Below are 24915 nucleotides of genomic sequence, written 5' to 3'. Positions count from 1 at the left end.
TGTAGACCTACACCAGGCTGGAATGGGCTACAAGACCATCGCCAAGCAGCTTAGTGAGAAGGAGACAACAGTTGGTGCGATTATTCACAAATGGAAGAAACACAAAAGAACTGTCTATCTCCCTCGGCCTGGGACTCCATGCAAGATCTCACCTCGTGGAGTTGCAATGATCATGAGAACGGTGAGAAATCAGCCCAGAACTACACAGGAGGATCTTGTCAATGATCTCAAGGCAGCTGGGACCATAGTCACCAAGAAAACAATTGGTAACACACTACGCCGTGAAGGACTGAAATCCTGCAGCGCCCGCAAGGTCACCCTGCTCAAGAAAGCACATATACATGCCCGTCTGAAGTTTGCCAATGAACATCTGAATGATTCAGAGGACAACTGGGTGAAAGTGTTGTGGTCAGATGAGACCAAAATGGAGCTCTTTGGCATCAACTCAACTCGCCGTATTTGGAGGAGGAGGAATGCTGCCTATGACCCCAAGAACACCATCCCCACCGTCAAACATGGAGGTGGAAACATTATGCTTTGGGGGTGTTTTTCTGCTAAGGGGACAGGACAACTTCACCGCATCAAAGGGACGATGGACGGGCCATGTACCGTCAAATCTTGGGTGAGAAATTCCTTCCCTCAGCCAGGGCATTGAAAATGGGTCGTGGATGGGTATTCCAGCATGACAATGACCCAAAACACATGGCCAAGGCAACAAAGGAGTGGCTCAAGAAGAAGCACATTAAGGTCCTGGAGTGGCCTAGCCAGTCTAAAGACATTAATCCCATAGAAAATCTGTGGAGGGATCTGAAGGTTCCAGTTGCCAAACGTCAGCCTCGAAACCTTAATGACTTGGAGAAGACCTGCAAAGAGGAGTGGGACAAAATCCCTCCTGAGATGTGTGCAAACCTGGTGGCCAACTACAAGAAACATCTGACCTCTGTGATTGCCAACAAGGGTTTTGCCACCAAGTACTAAGTCATGTTTTGCAGAGGGGTCAAATACTTATTTCCCTCATTAAAATGCAAATCAATTTATAACATTTTTGACATGCCTTCTTTTTGATTTTTTTGTTGTTATTCTGTCTCTCACTGTTCAAATAAACCTACCATTAAAATTATAGACTGATAATTTCTTTGTCAGTGGGCAAACGTACAAAATCAGCAGGGGATCAAATACTTTTTTCCCTCACTGTAGGTCACAACCTGTCTCGTTGCTTCGTCAAGCAATCTGTGGTATGGCCGCTGGTAGGGTACAACTCTTACATAACTGACATTTTCTGATAAGTGCTTGGTGGCCTATTTCTCTCTGAATTTAGCAGAGCTTAATGTATAATCTCTTATCTCTACCTAACAACAGTAAATACTTAGTGCTCAGACTATAATCATTTGAAAGGTTCATCATGAATTTTTTTAATTTCCTGATATCGTGTTGAATAGACTGTATCTGATCTGCGCTGTGTTTACAAATGTCAACCAGCAGATGGAGGCGTAATAGAAGGAACATTGATAAAAGACAAAGATTAAAAGGTCACCTAGAAAGTAACCTTGGGGTATGCATCTGACTCTCTATAGTCATCTGCATCAGTGAATGAGACATAGGGAGTACACTGACATATGGCACAATAGACAACTTATTAAAACCACAATACATTGTGTATGTTCTTTTGCCTAGTTACTGTCCACTCACTTGACCTGCGCCTCAGCTTGCATGAAGATGAACTCCCACTTCCTGGCGAAGGCCCTCTGCAGTCGAGCCAGGTTCTCCTGTAAGACCCCCCAATCATAGAGACATGAGGGGTGAGAGTAAACCAGTGAAGGTTCTTGGGTAATTACATTGCTATAATGCATAACTCTCTTACTGCATAAAGCTAGCCATCTCAGCTTAATCAGCAAGTAATATCACGGCTGTTGTAATTTGCACGTAATAATGGCATCTGCTCGGCAGATGAGCAAAAATCTGTCGTACCTACACATATTCACTGAAATGACCTATTTTTTTTAATGTGGGGAAAACAACACTCTGACCCGACCACCAAACCTATAGAGCATGAAATAGACTAGAGCTCAGGGGCATGTGATCTGAGAGAAGCTGTAGTTGTGTAGATGATAGCTTTGTTTAACAGGTCTGTAGTGTATAGATAGGGTACTGACGACAGTTCCAGTAGGGTGAATAGGGCACTCACAGCCTCGTAGTCAGCTAGCTCCAACCTGGCCTTGTTCTGCATGGTGCGCTTGCACAGGTAAATGGCTGCAGAGGAGAGAAGTAGCCAGTTACTTGCTGTTGCCTGGCAGACTTTTTTTGTGACATTGCCAAACAAGTGCCACAGATGATGCATCAACATTTGTGTGAGTGTAGTTTATCTCTTGTAAACAAATGCCACCCAGTCAGTTTCCACCTGAGTAAATCTCTACTGATCAGAGTGTGGTGAGCAATATTTAATGAGACCGTTGGCATCTTTTGTCATTTACACTATCAGGCTGGAGAAATGTCACGCAAACATGAAAGCCTGGAGATTTACAATATATATATATATATATATATATTTTAACTAGGCAAGTCAGTTAAGAACAAATTCTTATTTACACTGATGGCCTGCTTTGTTCAGGTGCAGAACAACAGATTTTTACCTTGTCAGCTCGGGGATTTGATCTAGCAACCTTCTAGTTCAACACTCTAACCACTAGGCTACCTGCTGCCCCGTGGGTCACCAGGGGCGGCAGGTAGCATAGTGACAAAATAACGCCCCTATACCCTGGATGGCTAATCTAGCGCTGCAGGCTTGGGGGTGAGATGAGATCCTCCTGGACAGATAGTGGGATGCATTACAGAGTGGGCCACTCAATCAATAATGGGTGTGAGACAACAGATCCATAGTCTGTGTTTACACTGTAGGCAGGAGGATATGACACAGTCTGTGCCAGACACTCTGCACTGAGCAGGGCTAAAGGCTAGACTGGCTGGGAGGGGGAGGGGGCAATATTTAGACACATTTTGAGCTGAGTTCAGTAATATTTTTCAAATTCCACCCCTAGGGACCCCAACCTAACTTACCATAGTCTGTGTTTTCAGGTTCCCAACAATTAGAGGGCCAGAAGTATGGAGCCTGAGGAGGAAAGTGGAGACATCATGAAAGTATTCATCATCTTAAGAACATTTAAACATCCAAGCATCTGCCCTTTCTATAGTTTTCCTAATGTTGATGCAGACAATTTTCCCCACACTGTCTCTAGCAGCAGTGTTTGAAGTAAACTGTTTATTTTATTTTTGTTTCACTCAGCTAGCATTGCTTTTTATGTGGATCTGAATGTCAAATAACGAGGTTTTAAACATATTTCGGAGACCCAGTTTTTTTTGAAGATTTGAATATGCATGTTGTGTCCAGTCCACCCTGACTCATAGCCCTGACTTCTGTTGAGACGAAAATGCTGGAGAAAATACAAACCATCCAAACTCTCTGTTCCTATCTTTTCCTCTCTAAGAACATTAACAAGTTAAAAGAAGATGAGTGACCTGATGATCAATGACCTTCTTGTGCTCTGCATAACTATCTAGGGAAGAACGGTAGCTATATTCTCCATTCATATTTCATCAACTATTGCAATTGATATTTCAGATTCCCAGTTCATTCCATAGTGCATAAATAAATGATTTCTCAGATATATCGTGCATTCTTAATGACGGGTGGAATTAGAACACAGAGATGTTCCACGACATGATATTTCATCTCCAACATCACTCATAATTAGTTTCAGAACAAAAGGAAATCAAGATGAATGAGATCTGAATATGTGTCAGAATCGACACATCTAACAGACAGGTTAATGTATACTTTGCTACTGAATGAAGATTGATAGATATACAGAGATCCATCTACTCTGTCTATTACCAAACTGCTTCAACAACATTTTATGATGTGAGTCTGCTTGCCCTGAAACATCACAGATTTGTCTCAAAGCACAGCAGGAAGTTGTCATTAAAAGTGGGGCTTCCAAAAAGACACAGCAGCTATTTATAGCGCAGTGTACCTACATAGCCTCTGTGACTCCTCAGTGCTGGCACAGACACAAATCAACATATTCAACAGGTCATGCAGGTCCTCTTTTAAATGGCAATGATGACGCTCGCTTGTTGCACCATGACATAGCATCAGAGGAAGGGTATTTTTAGTTCCATTGAATGTGAGTGACACACACGCACACATCCCCTTCCAGAAAAAAAGGACATCATGTGTTTTAACCTGAGTGAAAAGAAGTGTGGCTAAATGGACTCTCCGGTAGATTGGGGGGAGGAGGGGGAGGGGTGGGTGACACAGGACAAGTGCAGAGGAAGAGAGGAGTGCCAGCCCAACGATTCCCAAAGAGAGCTGCTCCCAGCTGGGATTAGCCTGCTAATCAGTCAGCCATAGTGACTCATTCTTCTGGAGCCTTTTAGCAGGACCAGGAACCATTCAGCCTCCACTACACTGTAACATACTGTACTGTACTGTATATCACGATGCACGGCCCTGACTGTACAGTAGATTACCTCGAGGACGGAACCGCAATGTCAGTGTAGCGACGTGTCGTTTTAATGTCTTATGTTGAACATTGTGGAACATCCTTTTTCTGTCTGTCTATAATGCTGAACTTTTATGGGCTACTGACTTCCTCCAAGCTCTCAATTCAATTCAAAGGGCTTTATTGGCATGGGAAACATATGTTTACATTGCCCCATATGGGGAGGCAGGTAGCCTAGTGGTTAGAGCGTTGGGCCAGTAACTGGAAGGTTGCTGGATCGAATTCCTGAGCTGACAAGGTAGAAATCTGTCGTTCTGCCCCTGAGCAAGGCAGTTAACCCACTGTTCCCCGGGCGCCGAAGACATGGATGTCAATTAAGGCAGCCCCCTGCACCTCTCTGATTTAGAGGGGTTGGCTTGAATGCAGAAGACACATTCCAGTTGAATACATTCAGTTGGACAACTAGGTTTCCCCCTTTCCTAAAGCAAGTGAAATTGATAATAAACAAAAGTAAAAAATGAATAGTAAACATTACACTCACAAACATTTCAAAGGAATAGAGACATTTAAAATGTCATATTATGGCTATTCTCTCTCTCAATTCATTCTTTCTCTCTTTACGATAAAAGTTCATAAAAGTGGCCCTTCACACCTAGGTGCCACACCATGTGACCTCACGGGACTAGAAAAAGCAGTGCTCCTCTCTCTCTCTGTCATAGCTCTTATCCTCTTGTCCCGCTGGACCTCTTTTGAGGAGGGAGAAGGACCTCCATCTCCAGCAGGCTGACCACAGGGCCTGGACCTTCACTTTTAATGGAAAGAACTGGTGAACTGATAAGTTAGGGAAAATACATTTTAGGGAATAGTACCTGTAATCCAGTACAGAAATTGGGACGGAAGAGCCCATGTACTAAACAGGCTCAGAAGGAGGCTTAGTCCTTAAAGAGCTAGTGTAGCCTGAATGGTGCATTTAAGCTAACCTTCTTCAAGGAAAGGAAGAGCCAGCAGACAGAGTAACCAGGGACACAACCCAAACGAGCAGTCCACGAGGGACCATCCAAACTCAGCAGAAACGAGCAAGAAACCACCACCAAGGAGCACCACCACATCACCAACAGACTATCATGGTCCAAACACAACAAGACAGTCGTGAAGAGGGCGCAACAACACCTTTTCCCCCTCAGGACACTGAAAAGATTTGGCATGGGTCCCCAGATCATCAAAATGTTATACAGCTGCACCATCGAGAGCATCCTGACCAGTTGCATCACCACCTGGTATGGAAACTGCTCGGTATCCGACCGTAAGGCACTACAGAGGGTAGTGCGTACAGCCCAATACATCACTGGGGCCAAACTTCCTGCCATCCAGGACCTCTATACTAGGTGTGTCAGAGGAAGGCCCAAAAAATTGTCAAAGTCCCCATGTCACCCAAGTCATAGACTGTTCTCTCTGTTACCACACGGCAAGCGGTACCTGAGCGCCAAGTCTATGTACAAAAGGCTCCTTAACAGCTTCTACCCCCAAGCCATAAGACTGCTGAACAATTAATCAAATGGCCACCCGAACTATTTACATAGTAATAAGTGTACACACTACCCTACACCAGATTGCAGGATGCTGTGAGTAGATCTGCAACACTGTACATTGTGCCTCTCCAATTGGTATAATCTATTATAGCAATATTGATATCTATATTTATTACATAGTGATAATACTCAACCATATCTCAAGTGATTTAACCACAGGTTAAGGGAGTAAATTACGGCAGTGAGAGGAGACTGATTAGGCAAACATTTCCAAAGCGGTGGGTACAGACTGATTACAACGCTTGACCTGTATAGTGAGGATCAGACTACTAGAGAAATCTCTCACATCAGTGGCTCTGTTAGAACATATTCTTCCCTGGTTATTTCTGCTTTAGAGCGTACAGTTACCAGCCACAAGGTAATGAGGCTACTGTTCTGTTCTGGACAGTTCACAGGGATCATTTATCCACTCCTTTGCCTTCATGTGATAATGGTCATGACACATGTTATGGATGGTGGTTTGGACAGTAAATCCAGTTTAGGACCACTAAGGATGGTAGGTATACTGGTGCCTGAAAATACCATGGTAGTTTACCTGGAAGCGGTATAAGGTCCCATCATCTTTGAGAGTGAGGACGTGGTCGGAGATGGGGAAGAGGTAGCCCTGGGCAGCAATCAGGCTCCCTAAATGGATGGCTTCAGCTGCAGGAGCGAGAACAGGATACTAACGCTGAGTAGAGAAAAATGGCTTCCCTTTTTAATGCTTGAGTAGAGACTGAGAACAGTGGTCAATCCCTGTGAAATATGGCTGTGTACATAGCAGGCATACCTGAGTCCTCAATTGAAAGGTTTTTCACCAGCCACAGCACAATGTCTGCTCCTGGTATTCAAAAGAGAAGAATGGTTGACAGTGACATTGAAATAGCGTTGTACACACAGAAAACCTCTACACAAAAGCTGCAACAGTCCTTGAACTGGTCTCCCCTTAACAATCTATTACTTTTAGCTTACACCACAGCTACAATACTGACATAGTCGACCAATCATCCTGTTATCAAACCTTTGTAACTTTTGGAAAAAATAGTGTTTGATCAGATACAATGCTATTTTACAGTAAATAAATTAACAACATTCTCCAGGGCAGCTGTCCAGGCCCTTTACTTTTCTCAATCTTTACGTATGACCTGCCACTGGCTCTGAGTAAAGCCTGTGTGTCTACTGTATGTGTGTGGATGACTCAACACTGTACACGTCAGCTACTACAGCGAGTGAAATCACTGCAACACTTAACAAAGAGCTGCAGTCCGTTTCAGAATGGGTGGCAAGAAATAAGTTAGTCCTAAATATTTCAAAAAACTAAAAGCATTGTTTTTGGGACAAATCATTCACTAAACCCTAAAGCTCAACAAAATCTTGCAATGAGTAATGTGGAAATTGAGCAAGTTGAGGAGACTAAACTGCTTGGAGTAACCCTGGATTGTGAATTGTTATGGTCAAAAGATATTGATGCAACAGTAGCTAAGATTGGGAGAGGTCTGTCCATAATACGTCTAAAATAAAGCACTGCTCTGCCTTCTTAACAACAATATCAACAAGGCGGGTCCCAAGTTTTGTTGCACCTGGACTACTGCCCAGTCGTGTGGGCAAGTGCCATAAAATGGGACTTGGGGAAATTACAACTGGCCCAGAACAGGGCAGCACGGCTGGCCCTTAAATGTGCACATAGAGCTAACATTAATAATATGCATGCCAATCTCTCGTGGCTCAAAGTAGAGGAGAGATTGACTTCATCACTACTTGTTTTTGTAAGAAGTATTGACATGTTGAATGAACCGAGTTGTCTGTTTAAACTACTAGTACACAGCTAAGACACCCATGCATACTCCACAAGACATGCCACCAGAGGTCTCTTCACAATCCCCAAGTCCAGAACAGACTATGGGAGGCGCACAGTAGTACATAGAGCCATGGCTACATGGAACTCTATTCCACATCAAGTATCTCACACAAGCAGTAAAATCTGATTTTTAAAAAGATTTTAAAAATACACCTTATGGAACAGTAGGGACTGTGAAGAGGGAAACACACAGGTACAAACACACATACAAACAAACATTACATTTACATTTACATTTAAGTCATTTAGCAGACGCTCTTATCCAGAGCGTACAAATAAACAGAGCATACAAATAAACACACATAACATACACACTATACACTCATGTACAAACCCACAAAACATACACACTATACACACACGTACACCTGGATTGTGTGTTATAGTAGAGTAGTGACCCGAGGGCACATACTTAATGTATTTTGAAATCTGTTGCAAAATGTATTTTAGTGTTTAAAAATTACAATGTCTATTATTGCCTTACTTTTTACTAGACCCCAGGAAGAGTAGCTGCTGCCTTGGCAGCAGCTAATGGGGATCCATAATAAATACAAATACAAATGCCCTTGGCTAAGGCTGAATGTGGCATGGGGGAGCAGGTGTTTGCAGGAACAATTCAAATGGAACAATGTGATCTTGGACTAACAATAGGCAGGAAACCAGGTCTTTTGTCTAACTCCTGGATAGCAACATATTTGGCATAATGTTAGCACTTGGCAGTGAGGAGTGAGACTGAGAGAGTGAAGTGTGACACAGCAGGCCTAGGGAGACATATGAGGGGGTGAGTCACACTCAGAGAGCATCCCCCCACCCACTCCCCACCAGCCCCATAGATACTGTTGACTCTGTTGACTCACAAGCTAACACACATACACCAGCCAGAACTGTCTTACTCACTCACACTGCCCCCTTAAACCATGTCACCCAACACACAACCAGCCACACTGCATAATGACAAGGGCAGCGACACACCAGACATCACATTAGGCTTCTCTGCCAAAACCTTACGGGCTGAGACTGCCTCATCTGTCCCAATCTGCAGAGGCAGCAATTCAAATGAGCCTGAAAGGTCATATTTTCTTTAATAATTCTGACTCCTCTCTCTCTGTTGAGCCACACTGAGTCATATCTCTCTCTCTCTCTCTCTCTCTCTCTCTCTCTCTCTCTCTCTCTCTCTCTCTGCCTCTCTGCCACTCTCTGCCTCTCTGCCTCTCACACACACACACACACACACACACACACACACACACACACACACACACACACACACACACACACACACACACCTGATACCACACTGGGGATCTTGGACAGGAAGCTCTTGACAGTTCGGATGGCCACCCCTCCTGCCTTCTCATCCTGTATCCGCATAATGACATCTTCAATCTAACAGGGAGAGGAGAAACAACACAAGTGATCAGGGTTAGAGCATGAACTAAAACATCCACAGTTTCTCCATAAAAAGTATTCATTTTCATATTATAATCCAATGGTGATGGGGATTACTTGTGTGTGTGCTGTGGCCTGCAAAAAAGGGTCTGTTTATTGAGCCCCACAGTTCCCACGGTAACAAGGCCCTCCAATGGGGAGACAGAGTGATCCCTCAGAGGCTAAGATAAACATCACACCTCAAACGCACGGCAGGCAACGAGCACCCCACCACATCACACATCAGCAGCCTAAAATTAGGCATGGCCGCACCGTGCTCGCAACTCACGACTCATTACAAAGACAGGAAACCACACTCCTCCATGCAAACATACACACACGCCCTCTGGAAAACAATTCCCCTCACTCTACAGTCAGCCAATATCACTCGCACTGACACATTATGCACACATTTATAGCTCCATGCAGCAGAGGTTTGCGTTAAGGTGGAGAAGCTTAATAAGGGCTATGTGGTGTGAAAACCTTGGCCTGGTTTTTACAGTCTCTATATGTCAGGTCAGGTATGATGTGACTAGGATTAGTGCGTAAGACCTGATCTCCCAATGTCACACCACAAGGCTCCCAAGCACCACAGCCTGGACTGATGGACTCAGACCAGAAATTCACACCAAATGATTTAGTACACTCAGTGTTATCCAGAGCCCACCTCACCCTGTGCTCACTGGCCATTAAATCCTTAATTTTGTGGCAAGCACACAAACACACATGCACACACTGACTGTAACAAAGCTGATTATGCTTGGATGAATTCAAAAGCCTGATTGTGTGCAAAGCATATATGATTTGGCTGCTCCCTTCACTTCCCCATCTCAGAAAGGTAATCTGTATTTATCTGCACTGTTAAATGGGAGATGGCATGGTAGTCAGGAGACAGCAACCATCAGAAAACACTCTTTATCAGTCATTTGTATAGAGCCCTATAGGGAACAGTGGTAAAGTCAAGCAATTCTCTGTTGTGTGCCACTGCCATTCCAGCATGTTCCTGACCCCCTTCTCTTCCTCTCATCCATCATTTAAACTGACACATTTGCACGTGTGAAGTCGATCCATCAGCCTCCTTAGCTTCAGAATTTCATCTCTGAGCAAGCAAGCGCACCAAGAGCCAACTGCCTCCTCTCCTCAGTGGTTGCAGCAGGTTGCAGTTGCACGGCATGCCTCGGTACTGTGAACTCACAAGGACAACTAGATGTGCACTATTCTGGCCAATCCAATTCACACGCCAAGGACAGTAAAGTAAGACTACACAGCTTTTCAACAAGTGTAAACATTGCTCGCTAATTCAACAACCAGGAGGAACAATCCCAACTTAGTAGACCCATCAGCATGTCTGTCTATGGCTATCATCTCCTTGCCAACCAGCTAAGTGTTTTATATAAAATGGACGATTTGTGGGTCTGCGTCATCTACTTAACACTTAGCTGGTTGGCAAGGAGATGATAGCCATAGACAGACATGCTGATGGGTCTACTAAGTTGGGATTGTTCCTCCTGGTTGTTGAATTAGCGAGCAATGTTTACACTTGTTGAAAAGCTGTGTAGTCTTACTTTACTGTCCTTGGCGTGTGAATTGGATTGGCCAGAATACTGCACATCTAGTTATATATATATATATATATATAAAAAATATATATATTTCACCTTTATTTAACCAGGTAGGCTAGTTGAGAACAAGTTCTCATTTGCAACTGCGACCTGGCCAAGATAAAGCAAAGCAGTTTGACACATATAACAACACAGAGTTACACATGGAATAAACAAACATGCAATCAATAATACAGTAGGAAAATCTATATACAGCATGTGCAAATGAGGTAGGATAAGAGAGGTAAGGCAATAAATAGGCCATGGTGGCAAAGTAATTACAATATAGCAATTAAACACTGGAATGGTAGGATGTGCAGAGGATGAATGTGCAAATTGAGATACTGGGGTGCAAAGGACCAAGATAAATAAATAAATAAATATAGTATGGGGATGAAGTAGATTGGATGGGCTATTTACAGATGAGCTATGTACAGGTGCAGTGAACTGTGAGCTGCTCCGACAGCTGGTGCTTAAAGCTAGTGAGGGAGGTAAGAGTCTCCAGCTCCAGAGATTTTTGCAGTTCGTTCCAGTCATTGGCAGCAGAGAACTGGCCAAAGGAAGAATTGGCTTTGAGGGTGACCAGTGAGATATACCTGCTGGAGCGTGTGCTACGGGTGGGTGCTGCTATGGTGACCAGTGAGCTGAGATAAGGTGGGGCCTTACCTAGCAGAGACTTGTAGATGACCTGGAGCCAGTGGGTTTGGCGACGAGTATGAAGCGAGGGCCAGCCAACGAGAGAATACAGGTCGCAGTGGTGGGTAGTATATGGGGCTTTGGTGACAAAACGGATGGCATTGTGATAGACTGCATCCAATTTGTTGAGTAGAGTGTTGGAGGCCATTTTGTAAATGACATCGCCGAAGTCGATGATCGGTAGGATGGTCAGTTTTACGAGGGTATGTTTGGTAGCATGAGTTAAGGATGCTTTGTTGCAAAATAGGAAGCCGATTCTAGATTTAATTTGGGATTGGAGATGTTTAATGTGAGTCTGGAATGAGAGTTAACAGTCTAACCAGACACCTAGGTATTTGTAGTTGTCCACATATTCTAAGTCAGAACCGTCCAGAATAGTGATGCTGGACGGGCCGGCAGGTGCGGGCAGCGATCGGTTGAAGAACATGCATTAAGTTTTAGTTGCATTTAAGAGCAGTTGGAGGCCACGGAAGGAGAGTTGAATGGCATTGAAGCTCATCTGGAGGTTGGTTAACACAGTGTCCAACGAAGGGCCATAGGTATACAGAATGGTGTCGTCTGCGTAGAGGTGGATCAAAGAATCACCAGCAGCAAGAGCGACATCATTGATGTATACAGAGAAGAGAGTCAGCCCGAGAATTGAACCCTGTGGCACCCCCATAGAGACTGCCAGAGGTTCCGGACAACGGGTCCTTCGATTTGACATACTGAACTCTATCGGAGAAGTAGTTGGTGAACCAAGCGAGGCAATCATTTGAGAAACCGAGGCTGTTGAGTCTGCCAATAAGAATGTTGTGATTGACTGAGTCGAAAGCGAGTTGCTGTGGGGAGCGCAGGGCTGTTGACCGGGGTAGGGGTAGCCAGCATGGCCAGCCGTAGAAAAATTATTGTGGATTTATCGGTAGTGACAGTGTTTCCTAGCCTCAGTGCAGTGGGCAGCTTGGAGGAGGTGCTCTTATTCTCCATGGACAGTTTCCCAGAACCTTTTTGAGTTTGTACTACAGGATGCAAAGTTCTGTTTGAAAAAGCTAGCCTTTTTCCTAACTGCCTGAGTATATATATTGGTTCCTAACTTCCCTGAAAAGTTGCATATCACGGGGGCTATTCGATGCTAATGCAGAACGCCACAGGATGTTTTTGTGCTGGTCAAGGGCAGACAAGTCTTGAGTGGACCAAGGGCAAAATCTATTCCTGGTAATACATTTTTTGAATGGAGCATGCTTATTTAAGATGGTGAGGAAGGCACTTTTAAAGAATAACCAGGCATCCTCTACTGACGGGATGAGGTCAATGTCATTCCAGGATATCCCGGCCAGGTCGATTAGAAAGGCCTGTTGGCTGAAGTGTTTTAGGGAGCATTTGACAGTGATGAGGGGTGGTCGTTTGACCGCAGACCCATTACGGATGCAGGCAATGAGGCAGTGATCGCTGAGATCTTGGTTGAAAACAGCAGAGGTGTATTTGGAGGGTGAGTTAGTTAGGATGATATCTATGAGGGTGCCCATGTTTACAGATTTGGGGTTGTACCTGGTAGGTTCATAGATAATTTGTGTGAGATTGAGGGCATCAAGCTTAGATTGTAGGATGGCCGGGGTATTAAGCATGTCCCAGTTTAGGTCACCTAGAAGCACGAGCTCAGAAGATAGATGGGGGCAATCAATTCACATATGGTGTCCAGGGCACAGCTGGGGCAGAGGGTGGCCTATAGCAAGCGGCAACAGTGAGAGACTTGTTTCTGGAAAGATGAATTTTTAGAAGTAGAAGCTCGAATTGTTTTGGTACAGACTTGGATAGTAAGACAGAACTCTGCAGGCTCTCTCTGCAGTAGATTGCAACACCGCCCCCTTTAGCAGTTCTATCTTGGCGGAAAATGTTATCATTAGGGATGGAAGTTTCAGGATTTTTGGTGGTTTTCCTAAGCCAGGATTCAGACACGGCTAAGACATCCGGGTTGGCAGAATGTGCTAAAGCAGTGAATAAAGCAAACTTAGGGAGTAGGCTTCTAATGTTAACATGCATGAAACCAAGGCTTTTACGGTTACAGAAGTCAACAAATGAGAGCACCTGGGGAGTAGGAGTGGAGCTAGGCACTGCAGGTCCTGGATTAACCTCTACATCACCAGAGGAACAGAGGAGAAGCTGGATAAGGGTACGGCTAAATGCTATAAGAACTGGCCGTCTAGCACGTTCGGAACAGAGAGTAAAGGGAGTAGGTTTCTGAGCACGATAGCATAGATTCAAGGCATAATGTACAGACAAAGGTATGGTAGGAAGAGAGTACATTGGAGGTAAACCTAGGCATTGAGTAATAATGAGAGAGATACAGTCTCTAGAGATATTTAAACCATGTGATGTCATCGCATATGTGGAAGGTGGAACAACATGGTTGGTTAAGGCATATTGAGCAGGGCTAGAGGCTCTACAGTGAAATAAGACAGTAATCACTAACCAGGACAGTAATGGACAAGGCTTATTTATATTAGGGAGAGGCATGCGTAGCCAAGTTACCGTATGGGTCCAGTGAGTGGTTGGGCTGGCTGGGGACACGGCGATTCAGACAGTTAGCAGGCCGGGCCTAGCAAGCTAGCAGTTAGCAGGCCGGGGCTAGCAAGCTAGCATAAGGGCCTTAGATGGACGTCGCGATGGGGGAAAGTCTGTTTTTGCCTCCTTGTGCGGTGACGTCGATAGACCAGTCGTGGAATTAGTAGGGTTCCAAGTAGCAGAGGGGTCCAAGTCCAATTGGCAAAATGGGTATAGTGGTCCAAGAAACTGGCCGATGGATCAGCTAACAGTCCAATATGCTCTAGATAGCTAGCAGGCCACGGTTAGCAGAATGGGCCTTCAGGGGACGTCGCGCCTGAGGGGCCTGTTGGGATCCTCGGGCAGATTATGTCGGTATTCCAGTTGAAGGATTGGCAGGGTTCCGTGCCCCGTACCAGCAGTAGAAGGGGTCCGGATATTGTAGCCGAGGAGTGGGCTTCAGGAGTAGCCCAGGAGCCCTACCCGGGAGATGGGTCTAGCATGGGCTAGCTCCAGGCTAGTTGGTGCTAGTTCTGGGACGGAAACGTTAGCCAGGAGTAGTCAACCCGGATTGCGGTTAGCTAGCTGCGATGATCCAGATGAAAAGGTTCAGAGTTTGCGGTAGGAATCCAGGGATATGGAGAGAAAAATAGGTCCGGTATGCTCTGGTTTGAAACGCGTTGTACGAACTGGCGAGAGCTTTCCGAGCTAAAGGTTAGCTGATGACCGCTAGCAGTGGTTAGCTGACTGATAGCTGATAGCTGGTAGCTAGTTAGCTAGCTAGCTTCAGTTGAGGTATTCCAGTTCGGAGGTAAATAGAAATACTTTAGAAAGAAAACAGATCCACACCACATTGGGTGAGGCGGGTTGCAGGAGAGTATTTTGAAGTTGAGGTTTAGGAAAAATATTAAAAAGAATGCAAAGAAAATATACTGCTCAAAAAAATAAAGGGAACACTTAAACAACACAATGTAACTCCAAGTCAATCACACTTCTGTGAAATCAAACTGTCCACTTAGGAAGCAACACTGATTGACAATACATTTCACATACTGTTGTGCAAATGGAATAGACAACAGGTGGAAATTATAGGCAATAAGCAAGACACCCCCAATAAAGGAGAGGTTCTGCAGGTAGAGACCACAGACCACTTCTCAGTTCCTATGCTTCCTGGCTGATGTTTTGGTCACTTTTGAATGCTGGCGGTGCTTTCACTCTAGTGGTAGCATGAAACGGAGTCTACAACCCACACAAGTGGCTCAGGTAGTGCAGCTCATCCAGGATGGCACATCAATGCGAGCTGTGGCAAGAAGGTTTGCTGTGTCTGTCAGCGTAGTGTCCAGAGCATGGAGGCGCTACCAGGAGACAGGCCAGTACATCAGGAGACGTGGAGGAGGCCGTAGGAGGGCAACAACCCAGCAGCAGAACCGCTACCTCCACCTTTGTGCAAGGAGGAGCAGGAGGAGCACTGCCAGAGCCCTGCAAAATGACCTCCAGCAGGCCACAAATGTGCATGTGTCTGCTCAAACGGTCAGAAACAGACTCCATGAGGGTGGTATGAGGGCCCGACGTCCACAGGTGGGGGTTGTGCTTACAGCCCAACACCGTGCAAGACGTTTGGCATTTGCCAGAGAACACCAAGATTGGCAAATTCGCCGCCACTGGTGCCCTGTGCTCTTCACAGATGAAAGCAGGTTCACACTGAGCCCGTGACAGACGTGACAGAGTCTGGAGATGCCGTGGAGAACGTTCTGCTGCCTGCAACATCCTCCAGCATGACCGGTTTGGCGGTGGGTCAGTCATGGTGTGGGGTGGCATTTCTTTGGGGGGCCGCACAGCCCTCCATGTGCTCGCCAGAGGTAGCCTGACTGCCATTAGGTACCGAGATGAGATCCTCAGACCCCTTGTGAGACCATATGCTGGTGTGGTTGGCCCTGGGTTCCTCCTAATGCAAGACAATGCTAGACCTCATGTGGCTGGAGTGTGTCAGCAGTTCCTGCAAGAGGAAGGCATTGATGCTATGGACTGGCCCGCCCGTTCCCCAGACCTGAATCCAATTGAGCACATCTAGGACATCATGTCTCGCTCCATCCACCAATGCCACGTTGCACCACAGACTGTCCAGGACTTGGCGGATGCTTTAGTCCAGGTCTGGGAGGAGATCCCTCAGGAGGCTATCCGCCACCTCATCAGGAGCATGCCCAGATGTTGTAGGGAGGTCATACAGGCACGTGGAGGCCACACACACTACTGAGCCTCATTTTGACTTGTTTTAAGGACATTACATCAAAGTTGGATCAGCCTGTAGTGTGGTTTTCCACTTTAATTTTGAGTGTGACTCCAAATCCAGACCTCCATGGGTTGATAAATTGGATTTCCATTGATTATTTTTGTGTGATTTTGTTGTCAGCACATTCAACTATGTAAAGAAAAAAGTATTTAATAAGATTATTTATTTCATTCAGATCTAGGATGTGTTGTTTAAGTGTTCCCTTTATTTTTTTGAGCAGTGTATATAAAAAGATATATACATGGGACGAGACAAGACAAAGACAAAGACGTCTGACTGCTACGCCATCTTGGAACCAAAAAATATATACCTGAGCAACACATTTGAGATGCGTATGGATTTAATAATAGCCCCATAATGTTTCAGACAGAGGAGAGGAGGAGAAATAGTGAGGCAAGACAATTACAATTCTCTCACCATGCGTGTCTTCATATGAATTATTAAATGAAAGCTCATCCACAGAGAATTACTGCCTTTACACAGACTGTGCTGTTGCTGTGCTGTTGATACCTCTTCACAGACTGCTCTTAGAGAGAGAGAGAGAGAGAGAGAGAGAGAGAGAGAGAGAGAGAGAGATACCACACTGCATCAACTCTATTTTCAGAGAGAAGAAACAAAGATTTTACAGTATGCTACAGTAACATTCCTGTCTTTAGCCTGTGTGTTGTGAGCAGAGATATTTTAGAATGGCACAATCAGTCCAACCATATTTACTGCCTTCCTGTGTTTGAATACAATCCTTGAGACAAAACATTGGGGAAAAAGCTTGGAAACCATTTCCATTTGGTACAATGCAGTGCCACTCCACACACCCTGAGAGAGTCAGTGAAAGGAATGAGTTATTTTGTTCTTGTGTAATAATGGACCTTGAACTCCATAACAGCATTTAAAATAACTCATTATCTCCCTATAGGATGACAGTGGACACGAAGTACTTGGCAGGGGTACAGAACCTTGCCGTATCTTTTCGCTATGGAAGCTAATGGTGTTTGCAGCTTGGTGTGGAGGGCTTTGAGAGCTGGACATTCCTGCTAGCAGGCGATAACAGCACTTTACCCCTCTGCATTGAGCTCTATAAACGGCAATCGCGTTTATAGATGTGTGTGTGTGTATGCTGGGCCCCGTTGTCAACAATCTCTCTTATCAGTGAGGCTACTGAGGGCCCATGCTGCTGTCAGGGGAGTGCCACCATTTCACTCAGCCAGACGCCCCGGGACGCTCCCTGACCAGTCATTACAGAGTGGAGTGTGAAGGCCCAGTGGAGGTGACAGGGTCAGGCACATGTGAGAGTGGCTGTTTGGACCTACAGAAGCCTAATGATGCTAGAAGAGGCTCAATTTATAAACACAGAAACACCATGAGGACTTGTGGTACCGTGTAATCTGTGTGGTTTCGATTACCAACTGGAGTTTCTATTTCATTGAAACAGTGGTTTCAGTTGAAATAATGTCTGTAGGGAGCTATTACTGGATACGAGAAAGAACTACATTTCCACCAACCAGGATGTGTTTAAATACCGGTCATGACAAGAGCATTTACTCAAATTGTGACTAATACTAACTACAGTACCTTAAATCTGTAAATGGTCCTAGACAAGCTAATAATAAGATAATAAAAGCAGAAAAGTCCCAAAATGAGGCCTTGATAAAAAATGTATAAGGCTGTAATAGAGCATTAATGATTCAACAGCCGTCACCTCCACAGACACACTCGTCATTGACATTTATGGCTGTGAAAGTCATGATGGCCAATCGGAAAACTTTTAAGACTGTTTTCTGACCTACTTTCTGCTAAATGAGGTTCTCTGTACTGCTCAATTAACATATGAGCAGAGTCCAACAGTTTGAAATATAGAATAGACTTCTGATAAGTGCATATTGGATAAGTGTAAACTCTTCCTACGTGCAGTGAGAGTTCACAGACCCAGTACATTCTTCTGACTTGCTCTGGATATCTTCATATGGATTAGTGCATGCTTTCTAACAGTCCAAAGCCATCACAATGAACTGTTTATGGAGCAAGTAACTTTTAGGCAAGAAGTCAAACATACATTTTTTTCTCCTAGGACCAGCCAGGCATCACACTGTGGGAATAGCAAGCTGATATCTAGCTTGGTGCCAGCTGGTCTGGTCTGCTCTAGGGATGCAGGTGTGAATGAGGGCTGCTGGGGTAGAAAGAGTCTCCCTATACCCTCTATGGTCCAGAGGGGGGCCTGCTGCAGGTCTAATCATGAAGAGGGGGCTCCGGGTGTTAGGGAGCCTCTCCTGGATTTGTTTCACCAGGGAGAGAAACTGTGACAGCTACTGGGACAACCCTCACATGCAGCAGGACAAGCAATGACTGGAAAGGCCAAAACTAGAGAAACCAAATACACACATACAGTATACTTTACACTCACACATACCTCCCTCCATTTGCTCTATTCTAGTGCTTTAGGCAGTCATTACGAAACCCAAGTACCTGCTCAAGCCATTACTCTTTTTCCTGCTGATATATCAACAATGTAGAATGTCTTGAAAACAGAAATGCATTAATTGATGAATGTGTATTGGAAATAGTCCCATGATATTTCTCAACAGGATACATCTCAGTTATGTGTATGTTTTCAGTGTTTTATGACAGTATGTTCCTGTTACCAAGCGGATCATTTTACACCTCACTGAAGCCATTTTCCTCCATCAACATAGCTCATCCTTTTGATCACTGGAAAGCCTGGATTGTACTGCAAACACATCAAAATGAATCTTTCAGCGTGGAGAAAAAGCATAATCACTCAAATCCTGGTCAATCCATATTCTACCACGTCCTTGCTGTTTCATTGTTCTGATGAGAGTCTTTGGGTTGTGGTTGTTTAACTGTAAGGTTGGCACACAATGCAGGAGGAAGTTATGATCATGCACTGTAGCATAAGGTAACTCATTTCAGGGGGGGCATTGGGCTCAGCCATGTTTCCACAGCTAAGACCGCTTCAACCTTGTTTCTTCAATACTCAGTATGTTGAAAATGTATTTATTCTTATAAAAATCTAATCCAGACATTGTTACAGCGACAGGCCAAACTTTTAGAAGTGAGTCTGAGTCACATACTCTGCTCAGACAGTTCATCTGTAGTACCTTCACATTGCCACAGGCAGGGCATCAGCAGTTTTCATTGTTAACTTTTCAGCCAGTAACCTCAGTGGTCATTCAACATTCTGAGCCTGCTCTAGTAAAATGGGGCAGAGGTGCAGCATACTGAAAAAGACCCAATTAGCTGCAGCTTGATTGACTGTTCAGCCTGCAGGCCTACTGGGGCCGAGATCCACAGGAAAAGCCCAAGTGTAAGTATGTGTGTGATTCAGTGTCACGCCCTGACCATAGAGAGCCTTTTATTCTGTTGGTTAGGTCGGGGTGTGACTAGGGTGGGTAATCTAGGTTGTTCTATTTCTATGTTGGCCTGGTATGGTTCCCAATCAGAGGCAGCTGTTTATCGTTGTCTCTGATTGTGGATCATATTTAAGCAGCCATTTCCCCACTGTGTTGTGTGGGATCTTGTTTTGTTTATGTGTAGTTGCCTGTGAGCACTTCACTTGCTTCACGTTTCGTTTGTTCGGTTATTGTTTTTGTATTTGCTGAAGTTTCACTTTATAATAAAGATGTGGAACACTACGTACGCTGCGCCATGGTCCAGTTCTTACGACGATCGTGACATTCAGAACCAAGGCCTACATGGTCAAAGTGTTGATGGCAATGGGAGTTTCCTGCTTGGGCTAGTTGGAGCTCCCTTGTTAAAGAGACTAATAAGAGACTAATAATGGCGCCGGAGGAGATGGCTGACGTTTTACGGGCTCCTAACCAATTGTGCTTGTGGTTTTTCGCATTATTTGTAACTTATTTTGTACATAATGTTTCTGCCACTGTCTCTTATGACCAAAAATAGTTTCTAGATATTAGGACAGTGATTCCTCACCTCGTACTAGACCAAGATTTTTTCTTTAACGAGTCGGACGCAAAGGACTTACTAAAGACACCAGACAAGGCCCAAATCCCCGTCATGAAGAAGAGACAGAAATATTGGGGATGTAGGTCGGGTTGCCTTGTAAGGATCCGACGGCAAGTGGGTAAACCGCCTCTACCATCAGTCCTATTAGCCAACGTGATTGGATAATACACTGGATGAGCTCCAATCAAGACTATCCTACCAACGGGACATTAAAAACGGTAAAATCTTACGTTTCACCGAGACGTGGCTGAACGACGATATGGATAACATACAGCTGGCTGGGTTTTCTGAGCATCGGCAAGATAGAACAGCTGCCTCCGGTAAGACAAGGGGTAGTGGTCTGTGTCTATTTGTCAATAACAGCTGGTGCACAAAATCTAATATTAAGGAGGTCTCAAGGTTTTGCTAGCCTGAGAGAGTATCTTATGATAAGCTACAGTGAGGGAAAAAAGTATTTGATCCCCTGCTGATTTTGAACGTTTGCCCACTGACAAAAAAATGATCAGTCTATAATTTTAATGGTAGGTTTATTTGAACAGTGAGAGACAGAATAACAACAAAAAATCCAGAAAAACGCATGTCAAAAATGTTATAAATTGATTTGCATTTTAATGAGGGACCTGAGTATTTGACCCCTCTGCAAAACATGACTTAGTACTTGGTGGCAAAACCCTTGTTGGCAATCACAGAGGTCAGACGTTTCTTGTTGTTGGCCACCAGGTTTGCACACATCTCAGGAGGGATTTTGTCCCACTCCTCTTTGCAGATCTTCTCCAAGTCATTAAGGTTTTGAGGCTGACTCGAACCTTCAGATCCCTCCACAGATTTTCTATGGGATTAAGGTCTGGGGACTGGCTAGGCCACTCCAGGACCTTAATGCGCTTCTTCTTGAGCCACTCCTTTGTTGCCTGTGTGCTCCTAATCTCAGCTCATTACCTGTATAAAAGACACCTGGGAGCCAAAAACCTTTCTGACTGAGAAGGGGTCAAATACTTATTTCCCTCATTAAAATGCAAATCAATTTATAACATTTTTGACATACCATTAAAATTATAGACTGATCATTTCTTTTTCAGTGGGCAAACGTACAAAATCAGCAGGGGATCAAATACTTTTTCCCCTCACTGTATAGACCACACCATTTACCAAGAGAGTTTTCATCTACATTTTTCGTAGCTGTCTATTTACCACCACAAACCAATGCTGCCACTAAGACCGCACTCAACAAGCTGTATAAGGCCATAAGCAAACAAGAAAATGCTCATCCAGAGGCGGCTCTCCTAGTGGCCGGGGACTTTAATGCAGGGAAACTTGAATCCGTTTGACCTAATTTCTATCAGCATGTTACAAGAGCAACCAGAGGGAAAAAAACTCTAGACCACCTTTACTCCACACACAGAGACACGAACAAAGCTCTCCCTCGCCCTCCATTTGGCAAATCTGACCATAACTCTATCCTCCTGATTCCTGCTTACAAGCAGAAACTAAAGCAGGAAGTACCAGTGACTCGCTCAATACGGAAGTGGTCAGATGACGCAGATGCAAAGCTACATGACTGTTTTGCTAGCACAGACTGGAATATAATATTTCAACTCCCGATCGGCGCAGCGGTCTAAGACACTGCATCTCAGTGCTAGAGGCATCACTACAGACCCTGGTTCGAACCCTGGTTCGATCCTGGACTGTATCAGAACCGAACGTGATCGGGAGTCCCGTAGGGCGGCGCACAATTGGCCCAGCGTCTTGAGGGTTTGGCCGGGGTAGGCCGTCATTGTAAATAAGAATTTGTTTTTAACTGACTTGCCTAGTTAAATAAAATATTATTTTGACGGCGTTGAGGAGTACACCACATCAGTCACTGGCTTCATCAATAAGTGCATCGATGATGTCGTCCCCAGAGTGACCGTATGTATATACCCCAACCAGAAGCCATAGATTACAGGCAACATCCTCACTGAGCTAAAGGGTAGAACTGCTGCTTTCAAGGAGCGGGACTCTAACCTGGACGCTTATAAGAAATCCTGCTATGCCCTCCGACAAAACATCAAACAGGCAAAATGTCAATACAGGACTAAGATTGAATCCTACTACACCGGTTCCGACGCTCGTCAGATGTGGCAGGGCTTGCAAACTATTACGGACTACAAAGGGAAGCACAGCCGAGAGCTGCCCAGTGACACATGTCTACCAGATGAGCTAAATGACTTCTATGTGCGCTTCGAGGCAAGTAACACTGAAGCATGCCTGAGAATGCCAGCTGTTCCGGACGACTGTGTGATCACGCTCTCCGTAGCCGATGTGACTAAAACCTTTAAACAGGTCAACATTCACAAGACGGATTACCAGGACGTGTTCTCCGAGCATGCGCTGACCAACTGGCAAGTGTCTTCACTGACATTTTCAACCTGTCCCTGACCGAGTCTGTAATACCAACACGTTTCAAGCAGACCACCATAGTCCCTGTGCCCAAGAACACCAAGGTAACATGCCTAAATGACTACCGACCCGTAGCACTCACATCTGTAGCTATGAAGGGCTTTGAAATGCTGGTCATGGCTCACATCAACACCATTATCCCAGAAACCCTAGACCCACTCCAATTTTTATACCGCCCCAACAGATTCCCAGATGACGCAATCTCTATTGCACTCCACACTGCCTTTTCCCACCTGGACAAAAGGAACACCTACGTGAGAATGCTATTCATTGACTACAACTCAGCGTTCAACACCATAGTGCCCTCAAAGCTCATTACTAAGCTGAAGACCCTGGGACTAAACACCTCCTTCTGCAACTCGATCCTGAACTTCCTGACAGGCCACCCCCAGGTGGTAAGGGTAGGTAAAAACACGTCTGCCACGCTGATCCTCGACACGGGTCACCTCAGGGGTGTGTGTTCAGTCCCCTCCTGTACTCCCTGTTCACCCATGACTGCATGGCCAAGCACGACTCCAACACCATCATTCATTTTGCCAACGACACAACACTGGCAGTGTGGTGCCAGGACAACAACCTCTCCCTCAAAGTGATCAAGACAAAGGAGATGATCGTGGACTACAGCAAAAGGAGGGCTGAGCACGCCCCCATTCTCATCGACGGGGCTGTAGTGGAGCAGGTTGAGAGCTTCAAGTTCCTTGGTTTCCACATCACCAACAAGCTATCTTGGTCCAAACACATCAAGACAGTCATGAAGAAGGCGTGACAATGCCTATTCCCCTTCAAGAGACTGAAAAGATTTGTATGGGTCCTCAGATCCTCAAAATGTATACAGAGGCATCATCGAGAACAACCTGACTGGTTGCATCACCACCTGGTAGGCACTACAGAAGGTAGTGGTTCAGCCCAGTACATCACTGGGTCCAAGCTTCCTGCCATCCAGGACCTCTATATTAGGCGGTGTCAGAGGAAGGCCCTAAAAATTGTCAAAGACTCCAGCCACCCTGGTCATAGACTGTTCTCTCTGCAACCGCACGGCAAGCGGTACCGGAGCGCCAAGTCTAGGACAAAAAGGCTTCTCAACAGCTTCCACCCCCAAGCCATAAGACTCCTGAACAGCTAATCAAAAGGCTACCCGGACTATTTACATTAACCCCCCCCTACCCCCCCATAGTCACTTTACCTACATGTACATATTACCTTAATTATTTTTTTATTTTGCTTATTGAAATCCTTTATTTAACTAGGCAAGTCAGTTAAGAATAAATTATTATTTTACAATGATGGCCTACCCCGGCCAAACCCTCCCCTAACCCGGACGATGCTGGGCCAATTGTGCGCTGCCCTATTGGACTCCCGATCACGGCCGGTTTGACCCAATTACCTCGACTGGCCTGTACCAGTCCCCCTGTGTATATATTTTTTATGTAATAATTTTTTACTTCAGTTTATTTTAGTAAATACTTTCATAACACTTATTTTTCTTAAAACTGCTTGTCGGTTAAGGGCTTGTAAGTGAACATTTCACTGTAAGGTCTACACCTGTTGTATTCAGCGCATGTGACAAATACAATTTGATTTCATTTCATTTGATTTAATATAGGCGGGTAGTGGGAGAATGGGAAGGAAGAGGAGGGTCTACATGGGCTTTAGTTTCCATGGCAACGTTCATAGAGACGAGGGGAACGGAGCAATTAAAAGTTTGTTGAATTTCTCCCTACATGGGAATAGAGCCAGATAGACTCAATTTACAATTACCGATCAGGCCTGTAGAGAGGGATAATCTAGTCAGTAGTCAGCACTCCCCTTTGAAACACAGGGATGAAGAGAAACATCACGAATACCAGAAAAACATCCTCCCATGCAATCATCTGTTGTTACAGACTCAATGGGTTGCATGAGTGCAGACAACACAAACAACCATTTCAATCCCTTAGTCACAATGAATGGTTCACTTTTAGAACTAAGATTAATTTCAAGAGACACAATTATATGCAATGACAGATGTACTTGAAAAGCATGAGCAATTCCAGGATAG

At 44.8% G+C, this 24915-nt stretch overlaps 1 protein-coding gene across 1 annotated transcript in view; it reads right to left on the bottom strand.

Annotated features, from left to right (window-relative positions):
* Positions 1-24915, bottom strand: part of LOC106611071 (regulator of G-protein signaling 6-like) — a 54589-nt gene that overhangs the window by 7827 nt on the left and 21847 nt on the right. The window contains exons 3-8 of the mRNA XM_014210932.3: positions 9212-9311; positions 6858-6908; positions 6624-6730; positions 3055-3106; positions 2186-2250; positions 1690-1766 (exon numbers count right to left, since the gene is read on the bottom strand). Coding sequence (XP_014066407.1) covers positions 1690-1766; positions 2186-2250; positions 3055-3106; positions 6624-6730; positions 6858-6908; positions 9212-9311 — 452 coding nt within the window. The remainder of the gene's footprint in view (positions 1-1689; positions 1767-2185; positions 2251-3054; positions 3107-6623; positions 6731-6857; positions 6909-9211; positions 9312-24915) is intronic.

Source organism: Salmo salar, chromosome 09, assembly GCF_965601325.2.
Source record: "Salmo salar chromosome 09, fSalSal1, whole genome shotgun sequence".
NCBI classification, from domain to species: domain Eukaryota; kingdom Metazoa; phylum Chordata; class Actinopteri; order Salmoniformes; family Salmonidae; genus Salmo; species Salmo salar.
Note: the sequence above shows the minus strand (reverse complement) of the source record. Positions and strands in the feature narration are given on the sequence as shown.